This window comes from Trematomus bernacchii, unplaced genomic scaffold (assembly GCF_902827165.1).
Source record: "Trematomus bernacchii unplaced genomic scaffold, fTreBer1.1, whole genome shotgun sequence".
NCBI classification, from domain to species: Eukaryota; Metazoa; Chordata; class Actinopteri; order Perciformes; family Nototheniidae; genus Trematomus; species Trematomus bernacchii.
This window is the reverse complement of record NW_022987782.1, coordinates 3,101,173-3,122,769: the sequence shown is the minus strand read 5'-3', so window position 1 is coordinate 3,122,769 and position 21,597 is coordinate 3,101,173. Positions and strand designations below refer to the sequence as shown.

At 40.8% G+C, this 21,597-nt stretch overlaps 1 protein-coding gene across 1 annotated transcript in view; it reads left to right on the top strand.

Moving 5' to 3' along the window:
- Positions 1–21,597, top strand: part of LOC117497404 (vacuolar protein sorting-associated protein 13B-like) — a 392,696-nt gene that overhangs the window by 70,906 nt on the left and 300,193 nt on the right. The window contains 5 exon segments of the mRNA XM_034149383.1: positions 1,698–1,785; positions 4,006–4,191; positions 6,322–6,491; positions 6,985–7,179; positions 10,358–10,482. Of these exon segments, the coding sequence (XP_034005274.1) occupies positions 1,698–1,785; positions 4,006–4,191; positions 6,322–6,491; positions 6,985–7,179; positions 10,358–10,482 (764 nt within the window).

Genomic DNA, 21,597 nt, shown 5'->3' with positions numbered 1-21,597 from the left:
TTCTCAAAAATGCAAGAAAGGAATACAAATGTGGTTAATACAATACTTTATCCAGGTCACAAAACAATAATCCAAAAATATTACATTCAGTCTTTTTTCAGCTATTATCTGGAAAAGCTCAAAGTACAGCTCGTATCATTTTAAATCGGTACTAATTAAATACAATAGTGTGCTTTTTAAATGCAATTTCTTATTTTTCTTTAAAATAAATCATTTAAATGTGTATAACTGCTGAATATCTGACAGTCTCCGGGCTGCTAGCTGCAGTAGAGGAATGTTCCTGCCATCTGAGCAGTAGTGTTGAAGCCATTATTAAGATGAGATAACTCTCAGCTCCAGTGTTGACTCAGCTCAGAAATGGTCATGACCCTCAATGAAGCAATTGTTTGGACATCCATCCATCCATCCATCCATCCATCCATCTGGGCGGTGGTGGCGAAGTCCATAGGTACTTGGCTTGGGAACCGGAAGGTCACTGGTTCAAGTCCCTGAAAAACCAAGTGCTACCGAGGTGTCCCTGATTAAGGCACCGTTCCCTACACTGCTCCCCGGGTGCCGTACATAATGGCAGCCCACTGCTCCTAACACTAGGATGGGTCAAATGCAGAATGTACATTTCCCCTCTGTGCGCCGATTAAGGGTATATAAAAAAGGTATATATACTTGAAGGTGAAAGAGTTAAAGGTTTTGTTGTTAATTCATTAGCGGTTTTGAAACCAGCCACTGGCTTTGATCCAAAAGCATGCCAGAGCCATTAGAGGTCCCCTAATAAATATTACTCATTAACCTGCCTTGCTGATAAGGCTCTATTGAAATGTCTGTTTAGAGAAGTTGAGTGTGTCCTGGTTGGGGGTGTTGAATATGTGGGCGAGGGGGGGCTTCTCTCATTCATTCTTTCTGTTTCTTGCTTGTTCACTTATTCTCTCTTTCAACCAGTGGTTTGTGCAATAGAACTTTTGCTTTTAAATATTGTCTAACACAGGGTCAATAGCTCCAACTTGCACACGAATAAGTGATGAGTGGTAACAGTTTATCCTGGTATATTAAAAAAGATACAAGTTTTTGCCAAGATCTAGATTTTAGTTGTTAACAATAATGATAATTGTCAATGAATAAAAGTGACAATTACAAAATAGTTGAATTATATACATATTGCATAACACTCATACTTCATACATAAGACGCACCATTTCCAAATAACATTGCACAAATGTACATTAAAACAGGTTTAATCAGAATTGTTGGATTTGTCATAAAGTCCTTTCTTTTAATAGATATGTTTTTCTTTCCATTGATAGTTTATCGCGTATAAGCAATTAAGAATGTGTACCAAATGACGACCCCATGCACCATATACTTACTAATGCGTACATTTAGTGAAGTGTCTTCTCTTTATCATCATTTCTGAATAAAATAGTTGAAATAGGTGGTTAGTTATCATTTCACCCCAGATTCAAGACATACAATACCTCCGCCATAATCAAGTCTTTTACAAAAGTTCCAAATATCAGTGATATTGTTGACCTGTAAAAAAATGTCCAACTAAAAAGATTAACCCCTTAATTACCCTTTGTTTTATCTCTAATTTGCCCCCTTTGCCGTATCCACCATGACCCCAGGCACTGGCACTCTTAAATGCTGTGAGCGTGTTTGCTCCCTTTCTGCCATGTTTACCTGACTCTGCTCTTGTTTGACAGGAGACCTATACGGAGATAGCAGGCATTCAACGCTTTGGTGCATTCTACATGGATTACCTCTACACAATGGAAAACAGCAGCAGCAAAGGTATTGTGTAGTTCATTCCTTCACACAGAGCTTGTTTGCTTAACTTGCCAGCCTTTCTTCCTTTTCTTTATACCTGTCCTGTTCTCCTTTTCTGCTTTCTTTGCTTGTCCCTTCTCCTCATCCCCATCAATCTTTTACTTGCTGTCTTTGATTGTTCTGTTCTGTTCTGTTGTCTCGTCTTGTGTTGTCTTCTGTTCTCCTGTTCGGTTCTGGTCTGTTCAGTTCTCTTGTCCTGTCCTCTCCTGTCTTGTCTTCTCTTGTCCTCTCCCCTCCCCTCTTTTCTGCTCTTCTCTTCTCTATGTCAAGGAGCCCCCTGGTGACTTGAATAAAGAGCTGTTCTTGTTTGAGTCCCCTCCACATGGTCCTTGACCCTTCCTGTCCTCACTCTCACCCCAAACTTACCTGGAGGGCGGCTGTCAGAGGTGTTTAGTCTGCACTGACATGTATTTGAGTTTCTCTCTCCCCGCTGCTTGTTGAAACACTGTTTTTCTTTACCTGTAAGCTCTTGACAAAGTGAATGGGCTCCTCTCAGCTAATTAGGTGTCACTCTTCCTCGCAGAAGCCTTAAGATAGGCAGGATTTCTCATTCCTCAGCTGCAGCACTCAAGAATGTTTATACAGGTCTGAAAGATCTGAATTTCCCATTAAGTGATAAAGTATTTTCCCTTTAATTTCAAAATATTATATTTGGCTTTAGCGTGCAATGTTCAGTGTTTTTAATTCAATGCTGTGACACCTGACTGACACCACAAGTTCTAAGGTGCCCCCCCAAACCCACACACACACACACACACACACACACACACACACACACACACACACACACACACACACACACACACACACACACACACACACATCTAATACCATCTCTATGAAACTCCTTACTTTGGGTAATAGCAAAATGGTAACAGTAGAGCCTTTTGGCCCATGTCTCCCTTAATTCTAACACAACATGGTGTTAGGGCATCATGCTTCATGGAGTGGAAACGACCAGTTAGAGTGATAATTAACTTTGGCATCATTTTGATGATGTAGTGTACAGTTGCCTGTAGATCTGGTTAAACCAATTGAACAACTCACACATATTCATTGATGTGTTAAGAGTTGAGTGTCATCTATGCTGTCTCAACTACCTACACTTGTTCCCTTTTTGTATTCCTCTTTCTGACTAGGCTATTGTTTGCTCTTGCTGTCAGCTACAGATAGTAATCTAAATTAAAAAAAAACATTGATACTGTCATCCTGAGCTGTCAAAGTCATTTCTGACAGCAGGATAAGTGTCAGTGTAATTCCTGCGGGACGGCTGTGGTTACCCTTGCCAGTTGGAATGCTTCTCTTCTGTCAGTGTTTCTGTTCTTCTCGGACGCGGACCAGATCCAGTGTCAACCAAACAAATTAGTTTCCATTGCCATGGGACCAACATAAACTCTGAGTCAACTGAAACACTAACCGACCTAGGTCACATTCACCATTGACTTCACATTAGAGTAACGCTGCAGATTAAAAACTTTTTCCTAAATCTTGGGAAATGGAGACACTTTTAAATCATCTAAATCCCAGCTAATTTAAGCCTCCTCATCATTCCACTGACCGTTCTAACTGCAGCCATATGGTTGATATTAGGCCTAATCCATTGCAGCCAAACTCACTGAAGAAGGGAAGGGGAAGTGGCATTGCACATGCCCTTTATAAATCCCCAGAATTCAATGGAAATGTCACCCCATCCCCCGACCTATGCAGCTAAAATAGTTTAACTCATAGAGTTGTAAAAATGTTTGGTGCAGTGGTAGAATGTAATGAAAATAAAGAAAGTTGTGACCCTTTGTCCTCTTTCTTCCTCACTGCCATTCATCCACCCCCTTCATTGTTTTTTAATTTCTCCCTTTTTATTGCCGGGGAGCTGAGTCTTTCAAGTGGCCCTCTGGAACAGGGGCCTGTGATGAATGAAGGGACAGCTGTGTGAGAGATGTGGACATTTGGAATATTCATCATTCCAGTGGGTCACGGCTGTGAGAGCTGTTCCCTGCTGCTGTGTTACACCACTGCCAAACATTTTTGGGGATTCTATACTTAAACACATGTACATGAAATAAAAAAGGTGACATATCCATTTGACTTGTTACATTTTTGCACTGACTGACAGAAGAATCCTCAAATTGTAAGATCACTACCCATTTAGAATTTCGCTATTGTATGCATGTTTGTTTCTGTTTGTAGAGCCTCAGGACTTCTCTGTGGTGAGTTTGGAGGAGGTAGTACCTGCCATTCAAGAGACATCAATCAAGAGGCTTGTGGTGGGAGCTTTGGAAGTCAGACTGCACAGCAGTGCCATCCACCGCATCCTCAAGATGGTCACCTGTGCCATGGAGCATGAGTATGAACCCTACTGCAAACCACAGCCAGGTCAGTTATCTCCTACAGTTGCTCCATCTGTTTCATTCAGCGTTCTTTAACAGCTACTAAAACAGCCAGCTAACAAATGATAGCTTGCCATACTCCCTACACTCAACTAACACTTGATACAATACTGTCTCTTATCATTTCTCCTTTTGTCTTCTCCTCCTTTCTACTCTGCACATGTTCAGAAAGTGCACAGTTTTCACTTTACAGTATCCTCATCACATTGTTATTTCCTTACACAACCCGTCTTTCAACACACAGCTGTACATGAAAGTAGTGACCTTTTGCACCACATGAGGGAGGATTAGCCAAACACCTTGTTAGTGGTAGTCCCTATGCAGCTATTGATGAGCTCATCCTTGGGATGTTGTGAAAGAACATGGAATGTGTGTCTGTGTGTAATATCTGTAGCAATAACTCTCATTTTTGCGAAACAATAACATCCGTAGGTTTCAGCTGTTTCAGCATCTGCAATAAATAATAGATGATGGGGTAATTACTGCAGAGCTTTTGACTAAAGCTGGGTAGGTCTGGAGGCGTGTGGCGCAGTGGATAGAGCGTTGGTGTTCAGATCAGGAGGTCACAGGTTCAAACCCCACTGCAGTCAGCATGTCGTTGTGTCCCTGAGACACTTCACCCCAAAGTGCTCCTGTGGGGATTGCCCACAGGATTGAGTATGTAAGTCGCTTTGGATAAAAGCATCTAACAAGTAACATGTAATGTAATGTAGGTCAGTGTGTTCCTTCCTGTTTCTATATGTGTCTGTGCTCAATCTGGCATTTTCTGGTCTGGAGAAGGCTCAGTACAGTCATTGAGAAATGAAGAGTAGATAAAAGAGGCAAAATGATTCACCAAGGTAGCTATTACAGATCGAGTGAGAAGATAATACATGCCTTTTGTTTTTTCCTCTCCTGCCCTCCCCTCTTCTCTCCTCTCCTCTCCTCTCCCCTCCTCTCTGGGGGTCAAGACTTGACTATATTTCTACTCATCTTGTAAAATTTGTTTTACTCCTCCTGATACACTTCTTGCTAATAACTAATGAAAAATCACTTCCCTCCCAAGAACTAGATGTGTGTACAGTATCACATTTTTCCTAAGATTAATGGAAGGAACACAGTAAAATGCTTTTTAAAGCTGTATCTGTTGAGCTGGACAAGAAAATCCAGGGTGTGACAGTAATAGTTTTTGTGTGCCATTGTGTGTTGGCCAGCACACTTTTGTATATCCTTTTCTGTCTGCTTTGAATACAAAGTGTTTTCGGGTGTGTAATCATGCCTCTGTGTACCATGTCATCTGCATGTCTTTTATAATTTGTGTGCTGACTGGGGATATTGACTTGAGGGCTGGCATATGATTGGATTGGACATGGCACTGCCAGATGAACCTGAAGCGGGTTGTGGCGGAAGGCCAAAGAGCAAAGCAGCAGTGGGATCAGGTTCTGAGCCCACCTTGGAGCTGGGAATGAAGCCCAACAGAACCTTTACTGAACTGAAACAAGCCCATGTCCTGGGAGCAGAGCCAAGGCGGCTCGGTAACAAAGTGCTCAGGTTTTGGTCCACCTCAGGCCCTGCACAAGGTTTAGCGGTTCAGTGCTCTGGTCCCTCCTTACCTTGGTGGGCGCTGACCTTACTCGCCTCTGTTCCAAGTTGACTTGCTTCACTTCATTTTCGGACTTTCCGGATGTTTCTGGTTAATTATTGAATGAGTTTCTTTATGAAATAGTTCAAATCAAAGATACTGGGAAACATCCACTGTAATGAATATCCCTTGAAAGTCCTTTTTAGAGCTTGTTTATTTTATTTAGCATATGAGGTGGTGGTTTTGTTGAAAAATACTTTTGTATTGTTTAAATGATGCAGGCCGAATAGAGAGGCGCCCACTAAAACAAATGGGTGTGCTTTACAGCTGACCTGTCTATAAATCAGTCCTCCTCAAATCTAAATACTTTTCCACTCCCTCACTTTATTCAAATAATGCACCACAGGTGATATACTTGTGGTTAGATTGATTTCAACAAAGATTTATTTTTTAAATATTATGTTTAATTGAACACTGTAGCCTCTTCAAGCAACTCTGCAATATGTTCTAATATTTGTTACAAAGCTAACGTTTTTTTCTATTGTGTCTCTTTAGAAATAGTTGAAGAGGGCCATGGTGCAGCTACTCCAGAAGAGATATCAAGCTTAGAGGAATTCATCCCAACCAGACTCACATGTCTCACTCTCCTCTCAGTCTCCGTGACTGTCTCCATGGCAGAGTTCAACCTCCTTCACACACTCATGCCTGTGATCATGGGATGCAAGGTAGTGCACACAGACTTCATTCTTGCAAATAATATCTTGAGAACCTCGAGAAGGGTAATAAGCATGCTGGATGCGCTGCATACAATTATTGTGTGAAAATCATACATACAAACTGAAATGGAGAGAGAATGATATGACCTCAAGATTGTAATACACATATGCCAACATAATTATAAAGAACAAATCATTTTAGGTACTAACTGAACCTTCAAACAGGTAACTGTCTTGCTAAAAATGTTTAAATGACTTATAATGTACATATCTGAATATGTTATTTATCTAAAAAAAGATAACATTGTTTTGCAGTCTTGTGGTGAGGTGGGAAAAGTGTGTATTGTAATGTGTTATTCCTGACTCCACATTACTAAAGGTCTGCAATACTATAGGTTGGTCTCCAGATGCACAAGGGAGACTGATGAGGACATTTTGACTTAAGACTTAACTTAGAGCAGTTTCCTGCCTTTAATCCATTTCCCCCTTTTATATCTCCCAGGTTGCACCGGTGCTAGTTAACGTGCCAGTGTTTCAGCCGGTGCGCCCTCTACCTGCTGTACAGTTCCAGGTGGAAAGGGTGAATGTTGAACACACAGTGCCCATGTATGCTCCAGAGCTGGTCAGCACAGTGAGCAGCCTCAGCCAGCCTTCTGACAACCTGCTGCATCACTGCTATGCACACCTCTACCTGAAGGTGAGAGCCACACATTTCAACTTTGGCTGCACTGTCAGTACATTTAAAAAAGTGTGACATATTTCCAACAACATCATTGAGTAAAACTCTTTTGACACATTCACATTCAAAGATTCAAAGGTTTATTATCATATACACAACTACTGTGTATTTATGTAATGAATGAAACATTTTGGTTGGTAAGGTTCCTTAACAATGCAATTACCAGCCATACAACATAAATACAAATAAAAGATAGATCTAGATCTGAGTTAGACCCTGCATATCTTTGTTTAATTTAGCATTTGCTCATTTGGTTCTCTTATTATAGTTATGTGCTGTTTAAGTCCGTTAAGAAACTATACCCTTGCAGGATTAATAAAGGATACCTTATATTATCTTATCCTTTCTCATAGTATGTATTTGATCATGTACAATTTTACCGCGGTCTCGTTATCTAAAATATTGACACAAAATACTTACTTACCGTTGTTTTTTATGTACCTTAGCCAGAAGTTGTCAGGTCAATCACACGGCCACAGTCGTAACTCCGCTATGAAATAACCCTAATGACCTTGATGACCCCTTTTTACTGGGTTGTAAAAATCTCAGCACTGAGCTTTCTGATGAGGACCAGTCCAACCCTGGTCTTCTTCATGATTTTTACCCACCAAACTGATGGGATGGTACAAGCCTGTGTTGTGCAGATTGTCCATACTCTTTGTCACCCATGCTTCATGATTTTGATAATTCAGCAGTTATATAGTGTGTAAATGCCTATTACTTACTATACTACTCATGTTGTTAGACCCTTTTATTGACAATTAATTTGAAATTCTTTTTTTAGTATGGTATGAATAATGTGTTATACCTCTATACTATAAAATAGCGTATGTATTCATAGCAACGCCTTTAGAAATGACTATTGATTTTTATCTAAATGTGTTCTATTGTATACATAGCTGTCACAAATGACTTACATACACACTCTTTGCGTAGATATACATTGAGAATAAAGTTAAGAAAAAGTCATAACTGATGGCTTTAGTATCTACACTTGTGAATCGGTCTTACTTTTAGAATCATCCTATAATTAAACTACAAATAAACTTGTTTTCACCTCTGCATTTATGGTTTAACTTGAAGACCCAGATGTCCCATGGAGTACATATAGAACTATGGAGGCTTAAACAAATTCAGTTAAACCACATTTTAGGAAGCCTGGATAACATATCTGAGAAACCTGGGGTGGCCCAGTGTGGCCTGGTCTGGCCTGGTTGTTTGCTGGACATCGTGCTGGTAGACCTTATCACAGGGTCACTGCAGGGTTAACAGTCAACTGGTCTGTGGCCAAATATCCTTCTGAACAAGCCAATCAGCATCTCTATCTGCCAATGCACTAATTCCTCCTCTGGATTTAGGCAGTGGGAGCATGACGAGGTCATTTTGGCTGCAATTCAGCCAGTTCAGGAAGTGATTTCAAACGGGTGTAAACTAAGGCTTATCTTAATCTGTGTTTTGTTGACACTGACTGACAAAGCTAAGGTGACTGTCTTGAGGATAGCAGGTAGCCATTGTTTCACTTTTCCATGGATATAGACAAGAACTCAGTCAGCCTTGCTCAACAAGGAGGCCAAATAAGTAAATAGACCAATCATAATTGAAAACTAGGAATATTTGTATAATAAATTGCTTGGGGCAGCTTAAAGGACAACACAATTTGAAATATTTTCTCCCATGGGAACTGCAATGAATCCGTCTGTGGCTGTATGAGCCCAAGCTTGCATTGGAGGATTTTCAATATATATACATCTTAGCTTGGCAATTACACAATTACATTTGGTATACTCATCACATCCAACGTTTTGTAAGTCCACTATGGGCCATCTGCACAATTGGTTTGGTAGACCTTCACTTGCATGAATTGAATCTGTCATAAATTAATATTTATACATATACAAGTTGAAGTAAAAACACACAGGAAAGAGGCAGGACATCATCCACAGAGACCCTCTGAAGAATCAAAAGAAACTTTGGAAATGTTGTTGATGGAAACATTGTCTGAACAGTCCAGAAGCCATCAATGGGAATGTTGTTGTCAGATATATCCTGCATATATAGATATAACCATAAGGTGCAGCCATGTTTCATAAAGCACATTAAACTACTCTCCAGATATTCTGTCTGACTTCTAGCCAACACCCTTAGCTCATCCATTTCTAGTATTTTAAATGCTAAATGTATATGCTATGCTATGCTTCAGCACAATTCGCTTCTCCCTGGTGTAAACAAGGTAGCCATGGGGTTGCTGTGCAACAGCGGCATCAATGCACAAAAGCAGCAACTCAATTGAGAAAAACAAAAAAAACTCTCTTTAAAATAGCTCAGAGAGGGCACTTCTTTCTGAAAGCTAAACGCTAAAAGTGGTACAAATCTAATATGAGCAACTGCAACAGGCTGCATACACGATTATTCAGAAAAAGTGTGCTTGTGAACTTTACTAACTAATTAGCAAACTTTTGGGCAAAAATCTTTAAAGAAAAAAATGAATTTTCTGTACTTAAGGTACCCTAAGTATTAGGGCTGTCAGTCGATTAAAATATTTTATCGCGATTAATCGCATGATGTCCATAGTTAATCGCAAATTAATCGCACATTTTTTATCTGTTCTAAATGTACCTTAGAGGGATATTTTTTGCACTGAGCCAGTTGCTCAAACAGACAAGCCTGTTTACAGTTGTCGGTGAAATGCCGCTCCTCAGTCAAAGCATGAGACTGAAGTTTGTGGGTCAAAATAATGCGCTGTGATGTGCAGTCGTGAAACGTTGGATGTGATCCGAATGATCTAACGCAGCCCCTCGTCCTCCACAATGTTAAGCTGTAGCTACCCATTTAGCTATCGCTGTTGTTGTCCAGGCGTCTCTACACAATGTCCGCTGGGAACAGATAGGGTTAACCATTTCAGTGGCGATAGAGATGAGAGAACAATAAACGCCTGCTCTGTGCTTCTGTGTTTTCTTTCCAGACACTGTGTTCACCATAAGAGTTGCCATGTTTCTTTCTGGGGATCCAGGGAATGGTTTGATCTTATATGTTGCTGCATATGCATTTTCTTGTCTGCATATTTCTTCCCCTGTCTTCCCCTTTCTACCTCTCAACATCTCTCACACACTTGCTTTCTTTCTGTTTCTCTTTCCAGGTGTTTGGGTTCCAGGCAGGTTTGACATGCCAGGACAGTACGGGGGGTTTCCTGCCTCTCATCCCCATCATCCCTTCCTTCAGCACTGCGCTCTATGGGAAGCTGATCCAGATGCCTGTATACTGGTGAGCTACCTCAAATTGTTCTTAAGCCTTAACATTTCATATTGCCTATTTAAAATGATTGGGATTGTCTCAAAGAGATCACACCCAATTCTTCCCAATACTAATTCAACACGTAATTTGTCACATGTTTTGCTCTTAATGCATTGCTTTTAATCCACCCAAATGATTCTGTGTCTCAAAATGTTTTGTCTCTCTGAATTTCGTTCTGGCCAATCTTTGCCAAGTCCACTCTGCATGTTGCTGATTATTTAAACAGTATTGTTTTTGACAGCACAGTTCAATGGGGTGCTGACACAACATATCGTTTTAGCCTTACAGAGAAAATGTTTTCTGGGTGTTTAGTATAAACATCCCGACATTTTTGAGCCGCAAAAGTATCCAAAGATTACCTCAAAACATGATTTCTCTGTTTATTATAAATATAAAAAAACTGAAGAAGACTGGTATGCTGAAAATTGCCACAGGCTGAGTCCTGGAGTACATATTTTTATTAGATCCACGTGTTGTTTTAAGATTTAACATATACAATTGGTCAACATGGTCATTGTTTTCATGTCATTTGTGATGGCTAAAGTGTCAAGTCAACTACAATAAATGGTTAATAAAGTTAACAGTCACTCATCAGTGTAATCCAGTGAAGATGCATACCAAAGTGGGGAGGCAGACGTTCATGGAAAGTTTCATCTGGTTTCAGAAAGGTTTGGGTGTGAACCTCCTCTGTGTATGCGTGCTTGGTATTTGTACGCATGCTTTGCTTTTCTGTATACAGTGTGTGTATATGAAGAGTTATCCCCATGTATTGTACTTTATAGAGAGGATTGCAGCCTTTTGCGGGCAGTGCCTCAGAGGGTATTTAAAGTAATGGATGAGCCTATTCTGCCACGGTCGGTGGGGAAAACAGAGAAATGCAGTCATCGGGTAACAACTGCAACAATTTGTCAGATGGTTTGAAACACAAGGAGAGGAAAATAAGACAACACAGTCTAAAGAGAGGAAAAAACATATTGCTATATCCCTGTCCTTTTACCAGACAGATGATGACTCATTAGGGATGTCCCCCACAGAGGCTAGGAGTTGAAACGAGCACAATAAGGGAAATATATACTACCAGTCAAAAGTTTGGACACACCTTCAAATTCAAAGTTTTTTATTTTGTTCTACTTTGTAGATTAATACTGAAGACATCAAAACTATGAAAGAACACATATGGAATGATCTAGTAAACAAAAAAGTGTTAAACAATCCAGAATATGATTTATATTTTAGATTCTTCAAAGTAGCCCCCTTTTGCCTTGATGACAGCTTTGCACACTCTTGGCTTCTCTCAGTCAGCTTCATGAGGTCGTCACCTGGAATGGTTTTCAATTAACACGTGTGCCTTGTCAAGAGTCCATTTGTGGAATGACTTGCCTTCTTCATGTGTTTGAGACCATTAGTTGTGTTGTGCAGAGGTAGGGTTAGTGCACAGGGGAAAGCCCTATTTGACTACGGTTGTAATCCATATTATGGCAAGAATAGGGATGGGTACCGAGCCCCTGTATTAAATGGGCCCCGGGGCTGAATTATTACAGACCGTAGTACCGTTAAGCTCCGATGTTATCGGTCTTTTTATCGGTACTGGAGAAATTTAAAAAATATGTCATATGTATTATTATAAACATTATATTACAGTTTTAGTTTCGCCAACTCCGTTTCTAATATACAAAATACAACTACAAAATGCATCTGTGATGTATTTTCGATCTTTCCAATCCAGACAAGAGATCTCTCTCCCCTGTCTCTGTGCGAGGGGGCGGGGCAGTTTACACACACACGGCTGCTACATGCATGCAACACACACACGGCAGAGATGGCGGAGAGAAAGCGCTCCAAGGTGTGGTTAAACTTTACCCGTCTCGATGTGGACAATGCTCGTTGCCAAAAATATAATAAGAGTTTAGCATGTCAGGGACGAGCAATTTGTCTAAACATCTAGCAAAAGTGCACCACATTCAGACGGAGAAATGCACCTTTTTCGACTGTCTTTCTAGTAGCTCTGTAGCCCCATCCACGAGTAACTTTTCCACGTCAGGTATGTTATGTATACCTCAATCTTCCTCCAGATATCTGAGAGATCTGATCTCAGCACAGTTATACGTTGGTAGCCACGAATGAAGGAATCATTTGGTCTTTGAAATTAAGATGTGATTCACATACAAGCACACGCACACACACACACACACACACACACACACACACACACACACACACACACACACACACACACACACACACTCACACTCACACTCACACTCACACTCACACTCACACACACACAGTGTCCCCTCTTTCACACCTTGCAGTCAAAGTGCCTGTTAGAGCAGGAAACCTGTGCTCGAGCACTAGCTTGGGAATCGATTTCCTCCCATTAGTTTCGATTTAATCATGTCAAAGAGCTGCAGGTGGTTTAGCTTTTTCTGACTTCTTCTCCAGGCAAACATTTTATTTTCTGTACAGAGGTTTGCTGGCCACTTAGGAAAGCACAAGGCCCTTATTCAATGGTGTGTGAGCCTGTCTGTAGACAGAACCTGATTCCTTGCTCTTTCTGCTCCCAATAAGAGACTTCTAGCTGCTTGTTTGATCTCCAGCCCCCCTGTTTCTGCCCTGCCTGCCTCAAATTGTGGATTCAAATGTCAAACGGATGTTATTTTTCTTGCTGACAATCACTAGATGTTTCTCGTCTCCACAGAGCCTTTCAGATCAATGCCCTTCTGTGGTTTCTTTCAGCCTGGACCAGCACTTAGAAATGCTACTGTCAACCTCTCACAAAGTCTCCTCGACACATAAAAAAACTGCTCAGTTATTCTTTGTTCTAAGCAAGCCTTTGATGAATACAGTATGTACTTTTCCAATAACAGTATGCACCAGAAATCCTTATTTTCATTTGATTTGAATATACATTATATTAGTCTATCTAGACTCTGATCTGACAGCATTGCCAGCATACCTCAAAATAGGTGAAGACGTAATATCCAACATCATTCTAGACCTGTAACAGGATTATTTACACTTCATCTCATTTTACTCATATCCAAATGCATCATTATTGTTTCCGACACTTCGACAGGTGAGAAGCAAGTGACTCTTATTTGACCTTTTGTGTTTAAGCTTGAGGCATGGAAGTCTTGCTTCATGATTTGTGTGTCGCTACAGTCAAAATCCAATTAACATAAGCTGACAATTTGCTCCTGGAGACTGGTTTTGAGCAGGTTGGACAGAGAAGTATAGACAGTGGTTGCAGAAATAGAGGTTGCTGAGTGACAACAGGGCATAGTAATAAGTAGATGTTTTGGTTGTTGAGCTGACTCAAAGTTTTGCTTAGTAGTCTTGACATGAGTGAAAAAGTTTTCCAAGTTAAAAGGCTTATTTAATTCAGTTGACTTAACTGTGCTCTCAGTATGTTAGAGAAATGGCATTTCAGTCTGTGGATGACAGACGTTCCGTCACAGACAGTTCCTCTCCTGAAGTTGAGAGCTGAGGCAAGAGTGACACTTTGGGTCGATGGTGAATCCAAAGATGGACTCCACCAGGTGGTATCATTTAATCTGACTGTTTTGATGTTTGTTTTGGGACTTCTCCTCAGCACTGATGTAACTCCAACAACAACCCTTTCCAAGATGTTTTGTTCTCTGAACAGACACAGGAAAATCTGAAAATCTGAAAGAAAGCTGGGAGCAAGAGACCTTAAGGGGCAGAAAGAGTGAGGGAGTGGTCAGAGGAAAAGCTTTCTGTTGTCTCTTCGTCAGTCTTTAGTAGTTTAGTTATGCAGATTATTGGATAGGCTTTTTTCCATTACCAATGTAAAATGTAGCTACATGTCTATAAGTAACAGGAAAGTAGAAGTTGACAGTGCACACTTTTAGCCTCCCTCTTCTGCGCTCTCTCGCTCTAATGCTCTACCAAACATGCAGCCAGCTCATGCTTAAGCTAACAGAGTAAAGGACTGCCAGGTGATCCTAGCAGATTGGAAGAGGCACTGGGTGTCTGTGATGGCCCAGTACGTCTCCTGATGAGTTGGCCCACTGCATACTGTAGCTCGTATTTCCTTCAGTCTCACCGCAAAGGCTCTGGCTTCTCACAGTGGGCAGCAAGGGGCTTTCACTGGGGAAAGTACACTGCCTTCAAATCTTCTTTCTGCCAGCCTAAGCTTTTACTGGGCATTTGGTATTGTGTGTGAGACTTTCGATCCATCCAACTATGGAATGTCTTTGTTTCATCAATTTCTTAAGCAGAAGCAATTTTAAAATCGTAAATGCTTCACAGCAATTACACATTTTGACCCCATATTGCATTTTTTGATTATGCAATATGTATCACCAATACTTTCTGTATTTTCACATTACAGTTGACTGCGGGCAATAATCAAACCTACCAATCCCCTAAAAGGACATTCTGAGCACCTCAGCTCAGTTGTAGTGTTTTAACCTACTGATCATATTCTTTGTGGATAAACTTAAAAGATTGGAAACTACATAACCAACTGAATTAAATGTGTCATTTAGTTATTCTAACTTTAGATTTTTTTTTCACAATTGTTAATATATAACTAGAAGTGAGTGTTATCTGTTAAACAGTAAGCTTAGGTCCACTCGATCACTGTCACTAGATTTTGGCTTGAGTTGTGGAGGTCGATTCAAACAGAAGGCACTTAGGCCACGTTTACACGGAGACGAAACGTTTGTATCCGCTACAGTTCTCTATCGTATGGACGGTTCGTCCACACGAGGCCGGAACGGAACCGCTGAAACGGAGCCCTCAAAAGATAACGGCTCCCAAGGTGGGTAGATCTGCGGACAAAACGCTCTGGGGGGGCAAACGGCTCTGTGTGTACGTTCTATACGATAATTTCCTGATAACAATGACGCCATAGCCCCGCCTCTCCCCACCTCTGCTGCTCACCCCCGCGTCACCCGCGTCATTGCTGATGTGTTTTGCCAACAACAACAACAACAATGGCGGATCACAGGGTTGCTTTCGTGCTCCAGACGCAACTGACCATGCTACAGATGTTAGTGCAAAATCTACAGCTCCTCTACCACAACCATCAGCAACAAGTGGACATGGAGAACTCCATGAACTACATGTTGCTAAATCCACCGCGGAGAATAAACAGATGGGCAACCAGGCAACCATGGCAACCATGCTCGGGGGGTCTTCTTCGCTGCTTTTGGTGTATTTTGTGGCGGAAGTACAGTGCCACTTACAGGCCCGGCATATGTACTACAGCGTCTCCAGCGGATCGAGCGGTCTCGTGTGGACGGACACGTTTCTTGAGCCGATTCCGTGTGAACGGAAGACTTTTTTGATATCGACTAAGGTTAGTTTTCGTCTCCGTGTAAACGTGGCCTAAGACATTGGGATAAGGTTTCTTTAGTAATAGCATCACTAACTCAGATAACTTGAAGAACTTCATGCTTAATGTGATCTTACCAATTATGGAAATCATACAACAGTGTTGTACTTGTATAATTAGACATTTTTGAAGAGTGAGCATTTACGGCAATGTGATGCATGTAGTCAAAAGGCTTTTGCATCCATGTTCTAATTATTACTCAAAAACATTTTCAGCACCTCCAGGTTAAATCACAACTTGTAGGAGCACAAGAGGTCAAATGGGGGTCAACAAAAGCATTGGATTTCATCCTCTTGGATGCATGGACACCAAATGTTATCTGTCCAAAGTTGTTGAGATATTTTACTAAAATATAAAAAAGTGAACCAGCTGGTTGCACTAGAGTAAACGTTGAAGGGTCATAGAAGTAAGGATGATACATCCAATGGAGATCATGATTATCTGTATACAATTCCATGGCAATCTCTTTGACACTTACTGAGACTTTTCAGTCTGAATTTTGTTTCATAGACTTACTGTTCAAAGGTTTCAGGCCAAATGGTGCACCAGCCTTGTCCAAATTGAGCCACACAAATACACCTCTGTGTAAGAGCGTAGTCGATCAGAAGAACAGTTTTAAAAAGAGGACAAAAGGACATACTCACATTCAGACAGACTTATATTCCTACTTTAAAGCAAGATAAACCCGTCTGTAATTTGTATGAATGAATTACACTGATGTCTGAAATGACGAAATCAAATTTCAAGGCAGTAGGTGTAGTACTCAAACATTACTACTGATTACTACCTCTCTTATACACTTCCATTTACTAACTGGGCATTCATTTGGTTAGCAAAAAGCGAAAAACCCTCTGAAATGAACTTTCACTCCCAGTGAATTAAAGTGAAGCTGAGAGGCATCAGGCTGTACTTATCCCTAATGAAAGGCAATGTATGTGGCTTCCAACTTCACAGGGACTCTACAGAGAGGGTCTCACTTGGTCTGGCTGTTAAACCTGTTATTCCAGATAAAATCGGTGCCTGAGAAAAAGAAAAAATCTTGGGAAGGGAGGGAGGGAGGTGGTAGAAGGGAGGGAATGTTAGAAGTGCCACCTGCAGCGCTCTCCTTAAAAATCTAACCTCACACTCTAACTCAGACACATGAACACTCGCACCATATAATATTCCTGAAGCCTGGCCACCTGACGGCAGCAGCATATGGAGGCATGCCAAGGCCCACCAGTCGACCAACAAACCAGCAGCAGTGTGGCCCGTCGTATTGCAGGTCATAATTCAGCCCAATGCCATCTTTTATGTGGCATTTTTAGCAGCCCCTGTTCTGCACACTATGGGGATAATTTCTTAAAGCATGTGCCATTACAGGTGCATGTTTTATAGCCACAAAAAGCTGACTTGCCTTGCAAATGTTTCAGAATAGAAAGGGATGCTGGTTCCCCCTTTATATTTAATTATTGATCTAACTTTATTAAAATGTCCATGGCTGGTTTAGTTTTTAGCACTACCTGTAGGACTTTTTTATGTGAAGTTGAGAGGTCTACTACTATGTCTGGACCAGTAGTCTAGACTCTAGATTTGCTCTTGTTGTGATTGATGAAGGCTGCTTGAGGCATCTGAGGTATGAGGCTTCTGGTGTGATTGTAATGCCTCGTTACTCCTGTTCATAGTTATTCCTAGCAAGCTGCTCCTGTTCTATGTCTTAGAGCACTGCCAAGAACAAGAGGACAAATGCTTTCTGTGTCAGTAGTGAGCCATACAAATCCAAATCAAATTTACAAATGAACAGAATGGTAAGAACATTGTCTATGGCTTTCTCATTTGGCTACTAGACATTTTGGCATATTTAATTGACAATTTGAATAGGAATAATCATTTTGGCTGATGAACACTGACTTGGGAGTTCCATCAATAGAAAAAAGTCAAATCTCAGTTCACTGAGTTATGACACAGATCTGGTGATGTCACCAACAAAGTTTCTTTGTTAACCATTGTGTTTCTCAACGAAAATGTGATTTTATAATGAAGTAAGAACTTGTTTTACTCATCAAGATCTCAACTAAGAGGTCTGTCAGGCAGAGTTAGTCTGCTGTGTGCTGAAGGATAGAATGAATTGAATGACCTTGTATCAACGTGTGGTTGCTGTGGTCATGCTCAGCTTTGAGTTGTGGTTCGGAGGTTATAAGAGCAGCCTGCATTACATTGAGTTGAACAAGGCAACACATGAACTAGGCCTTCCCTGTTCTTAAAGAAAACATGGGAATGTTTTCAGACAGAAAAAACCTTTTAACATGATCAAGCTGAAGGGACAGAGGCACACACTGCAACAAGTAAGCTTTATGTATTAACAGGTGTGTATTAAAGCCTGGAATGGCATATGATGTAATATTGTTCCACTTTTCACTGAAGCTCCAGAGTCAAAGAATTGTGAGCTGCAATAACATCATATTTCAGTAAAAAATCACATTTCGTGTGGCACAGTCTATAAAGTATTTTGTCTAACTTTGTGGTAAGAATGTTTCCTCCTCTACATCTGGTGTCAGACAGTTTTATTTGGTTTCATGGCTGTCAGAGATCAATGGACATATTGAGGAGGCTGGTATAAAGGAAATGGCATCAGCAATTGCTAGGCTGGTGCTCTCAGTGATTGACGTCTCAGCTCTGATGGAAACTTTCATGCTTTAATTCAGCATTCAAACACTCAGTGTGCTTTACTTGCCTTTACAATTACTTGTGTCATTTGGTAGCTTAAATCTACGCAGGTTTGAACTATGCCCTAAATATTATATGTGTATATTTTAGGCTATAATGTTCTCAGGAGGCAATAGTCTTGCAATCCAAGAATATCTATATCTATCTGTATGGATGAATAGCCTGGAGCCAAGATAGTAAATCAAGGAGCAGCTGTAGATGGTTTCAGTCGCCTGAAAGACTCTATTAATGCCTGAGTTAGTCATCTGAGGAACTGAAGCTTGAGGGAGGGAAAACAGTGGGAAATAGGGAAGGTTAGGTGGATTATCAGCTCTGAGTGGATTATCATCTACTGTGGTGTGCATTCCACTTTCCTCTCCTCACCACCAGACCTCAGCACTGCTCCAGCGCTTCCCACATACAAGCCAATCCAATTTTCACTGATAGAGGAATTTAGGTACAGGAAACATTGTTGTTAACATTATCAAAACAATTATTGAAACCTTATTTAACCAGACCAAGGAAGGAGACTCACCGGAGTATCTATTCTGATCTTCATAAACCGTCGGCGTAAAAGTCAAAGGCCTTGAGAGACTTGAGGGGATAACTAATTTGGATCAAAATAAACAACAGCCAGTGTCTCTTTTGTTGCTGCATTTGTTGTTATGACAACGGGATGTACAAAAGTCTGCAGGAAAATCTGAATGAATGTGACATGTGAGGTTTCCTATCTCTGTGTGTCCTTATAAGGAACCGCGTGTCCTCCACAGCTGGACATGTTGGACATAGTCAGGAAGCTACATGCACACACACACACACACACACACACACACACACACACACACACACACACACACACACACACACACACACACACACACACACACACACACACACACACACACACACACACACACACACACACACACACACACACACACACAGAGGCCTCTTGATGTGTTTTCCTTTAACGCCTGATGAACCACGTCATTGCCGTTTTCTCGCCTTGCGCTCTGCAGCTGTCAGCACAACTTGATTAAAACATTTCTTTTAGTAATCCCTGTGTAATGAAGCCCTCTCCTGAGAAAGGATCTCAATGTGTGTGTGTGTGTGTGTGTTCGGTGGTGAGCACATGTGTGTGTTTGGGTCAGGGGTGCTCCAGATGGAAGGAATGGAGGGCTGTCGGTGTGTGTGTGAGAGAGAGGGAAGGAGTGTTTCTTTCTGTGAAGAGTTTGGGCTGTTTAAGACCGATGATAGAGAAATGCACACATGGAACACCTTTGACCCCGGGGAACCACAGAACTCTGAGCTGTGGCCACGAATGCAGTCCCTGCCTCCTCCCTAATCTAATCCAGTATGGAGACTTTAAAACGTTTGGTGAAGTTAGAGAATCAATGTCATTACAGATTGTGGTTGTGAGATAAAGTAACAATTGTAATCACTTAATTTCACAAGCAGAATCACTGTAAACAATGTTTTCAGGTAAATATCAATTTATTTAAATATGAACCCTAATAAAAATATATTGTGGCATTAAAGGATGGCTGCTAGTTGAAGTGATCCTTCTTCAAATCAACAAAGTTCTGAAACTCACAATTTGTCATTTGTAATATCACTGGGTGCTTGATGTATTCATTCATTTTAATATTTTTATTAAGCCATATATTTCTTGAACCAAAAAAGTCCTCATTATTAATGACTTATTAATCACAGTTACCTGCTCAGAATGCATTTACTAATTTCTGCAACATGTGGTTTATCAGAGGGCCCGCTCAGGTCACAATCACACAGACCATGTGTCAACCAAACCAATGACTTGGAGACAATGCGCAGTGACACATACAGTAAAATAAAACAATTGTAAGAGTTAGGATAATAATTGTAAGAGTTAGGATAATAATAATAATAATTAGGATTATTAGTACGCTTGCTTGGCTTTGCTTTGGTAATATTTTCGAACTTTTCACATGCCAGCTCATTTGGCAAAATGTTCCAATCCCCCAAGTTGCTCACTTAGGAGTTGTTGATCAGTGTGAAGTGCTTGCGTGATTTATACTGTTCATTTGGAAAGTTTGCAAGACACTGTAGTGAGTCTTTTGTAGTGAGATAAAAGAGGGGACTTGAGAGCAGCCTTTAACTCACTTATTTTCAAGAGGGGTCAATGACCTTGGCTTGGAGAGATGGGGAATACTGCAATACTTCAACTCAATCTGCACCACAACGAAAGAAAAAAAAAACTGTCAAGTCTGGCCTTGCCTCCATTTTCAGCCTGGTTCCCTCCAAAGAAGCTCTTGAAATAGGAAAACAATAGCAGTAGAGGGTTTTGTTTAACTGTTTGAGTTGGGGAATGTTTGTATTGATAATTAAGGCAGGGTGTGACAGTGAATGATTTGTAGAAACTTTAGATAACTTATCACTAGTCCCAAGACGGTGGCTCTGTTGTATCTATCAGACAAATATGTCAACCTATAATGGATTACATTGGGGTCGCTGATAAGTCTCAATCAAGAGAAAGTAGCACATTGTAAGGCCAGTCAAAATTGATTGACTATCTTATTAACTCTTTGTTTACTTAACTGCCTTGGATTTAGTCTACATTATCCTTTTAAATACTTCCCCTAACTTAACACTTTTATCTTTAACAGTATCTCTTCTATGGAAAAAATCCATCGGATTCATAGAAGGTGTGATTGTGTCTAAGGGATCAGACACCTTGCTCCTCATTTCTTGCTGACCTATCAGCCCCAACAGCTGTCTGTGCCACTATATTTTGGAAAGAGTGAAGAAACTGATTTTTGCTACTGTACAGGATACGAGTAATAACAAAAATGAACATTTATTTTGGCCTGCAACGGTCCAAAGCAACAACCTACCAGTTCTGCTATTCCAGAGTTTTTGCTGGAGCTTTTCCAAATGGCTTTTTTAATGAGACTCCCTACTGCTGGAGAAAACATATGACCTACAAGTCTGCAGGCTCTATCCTTCTTTTGCCTATGCTTGCCGCTACACCCTTTCTCTTGTTTGTGTTTCTGCAGGGT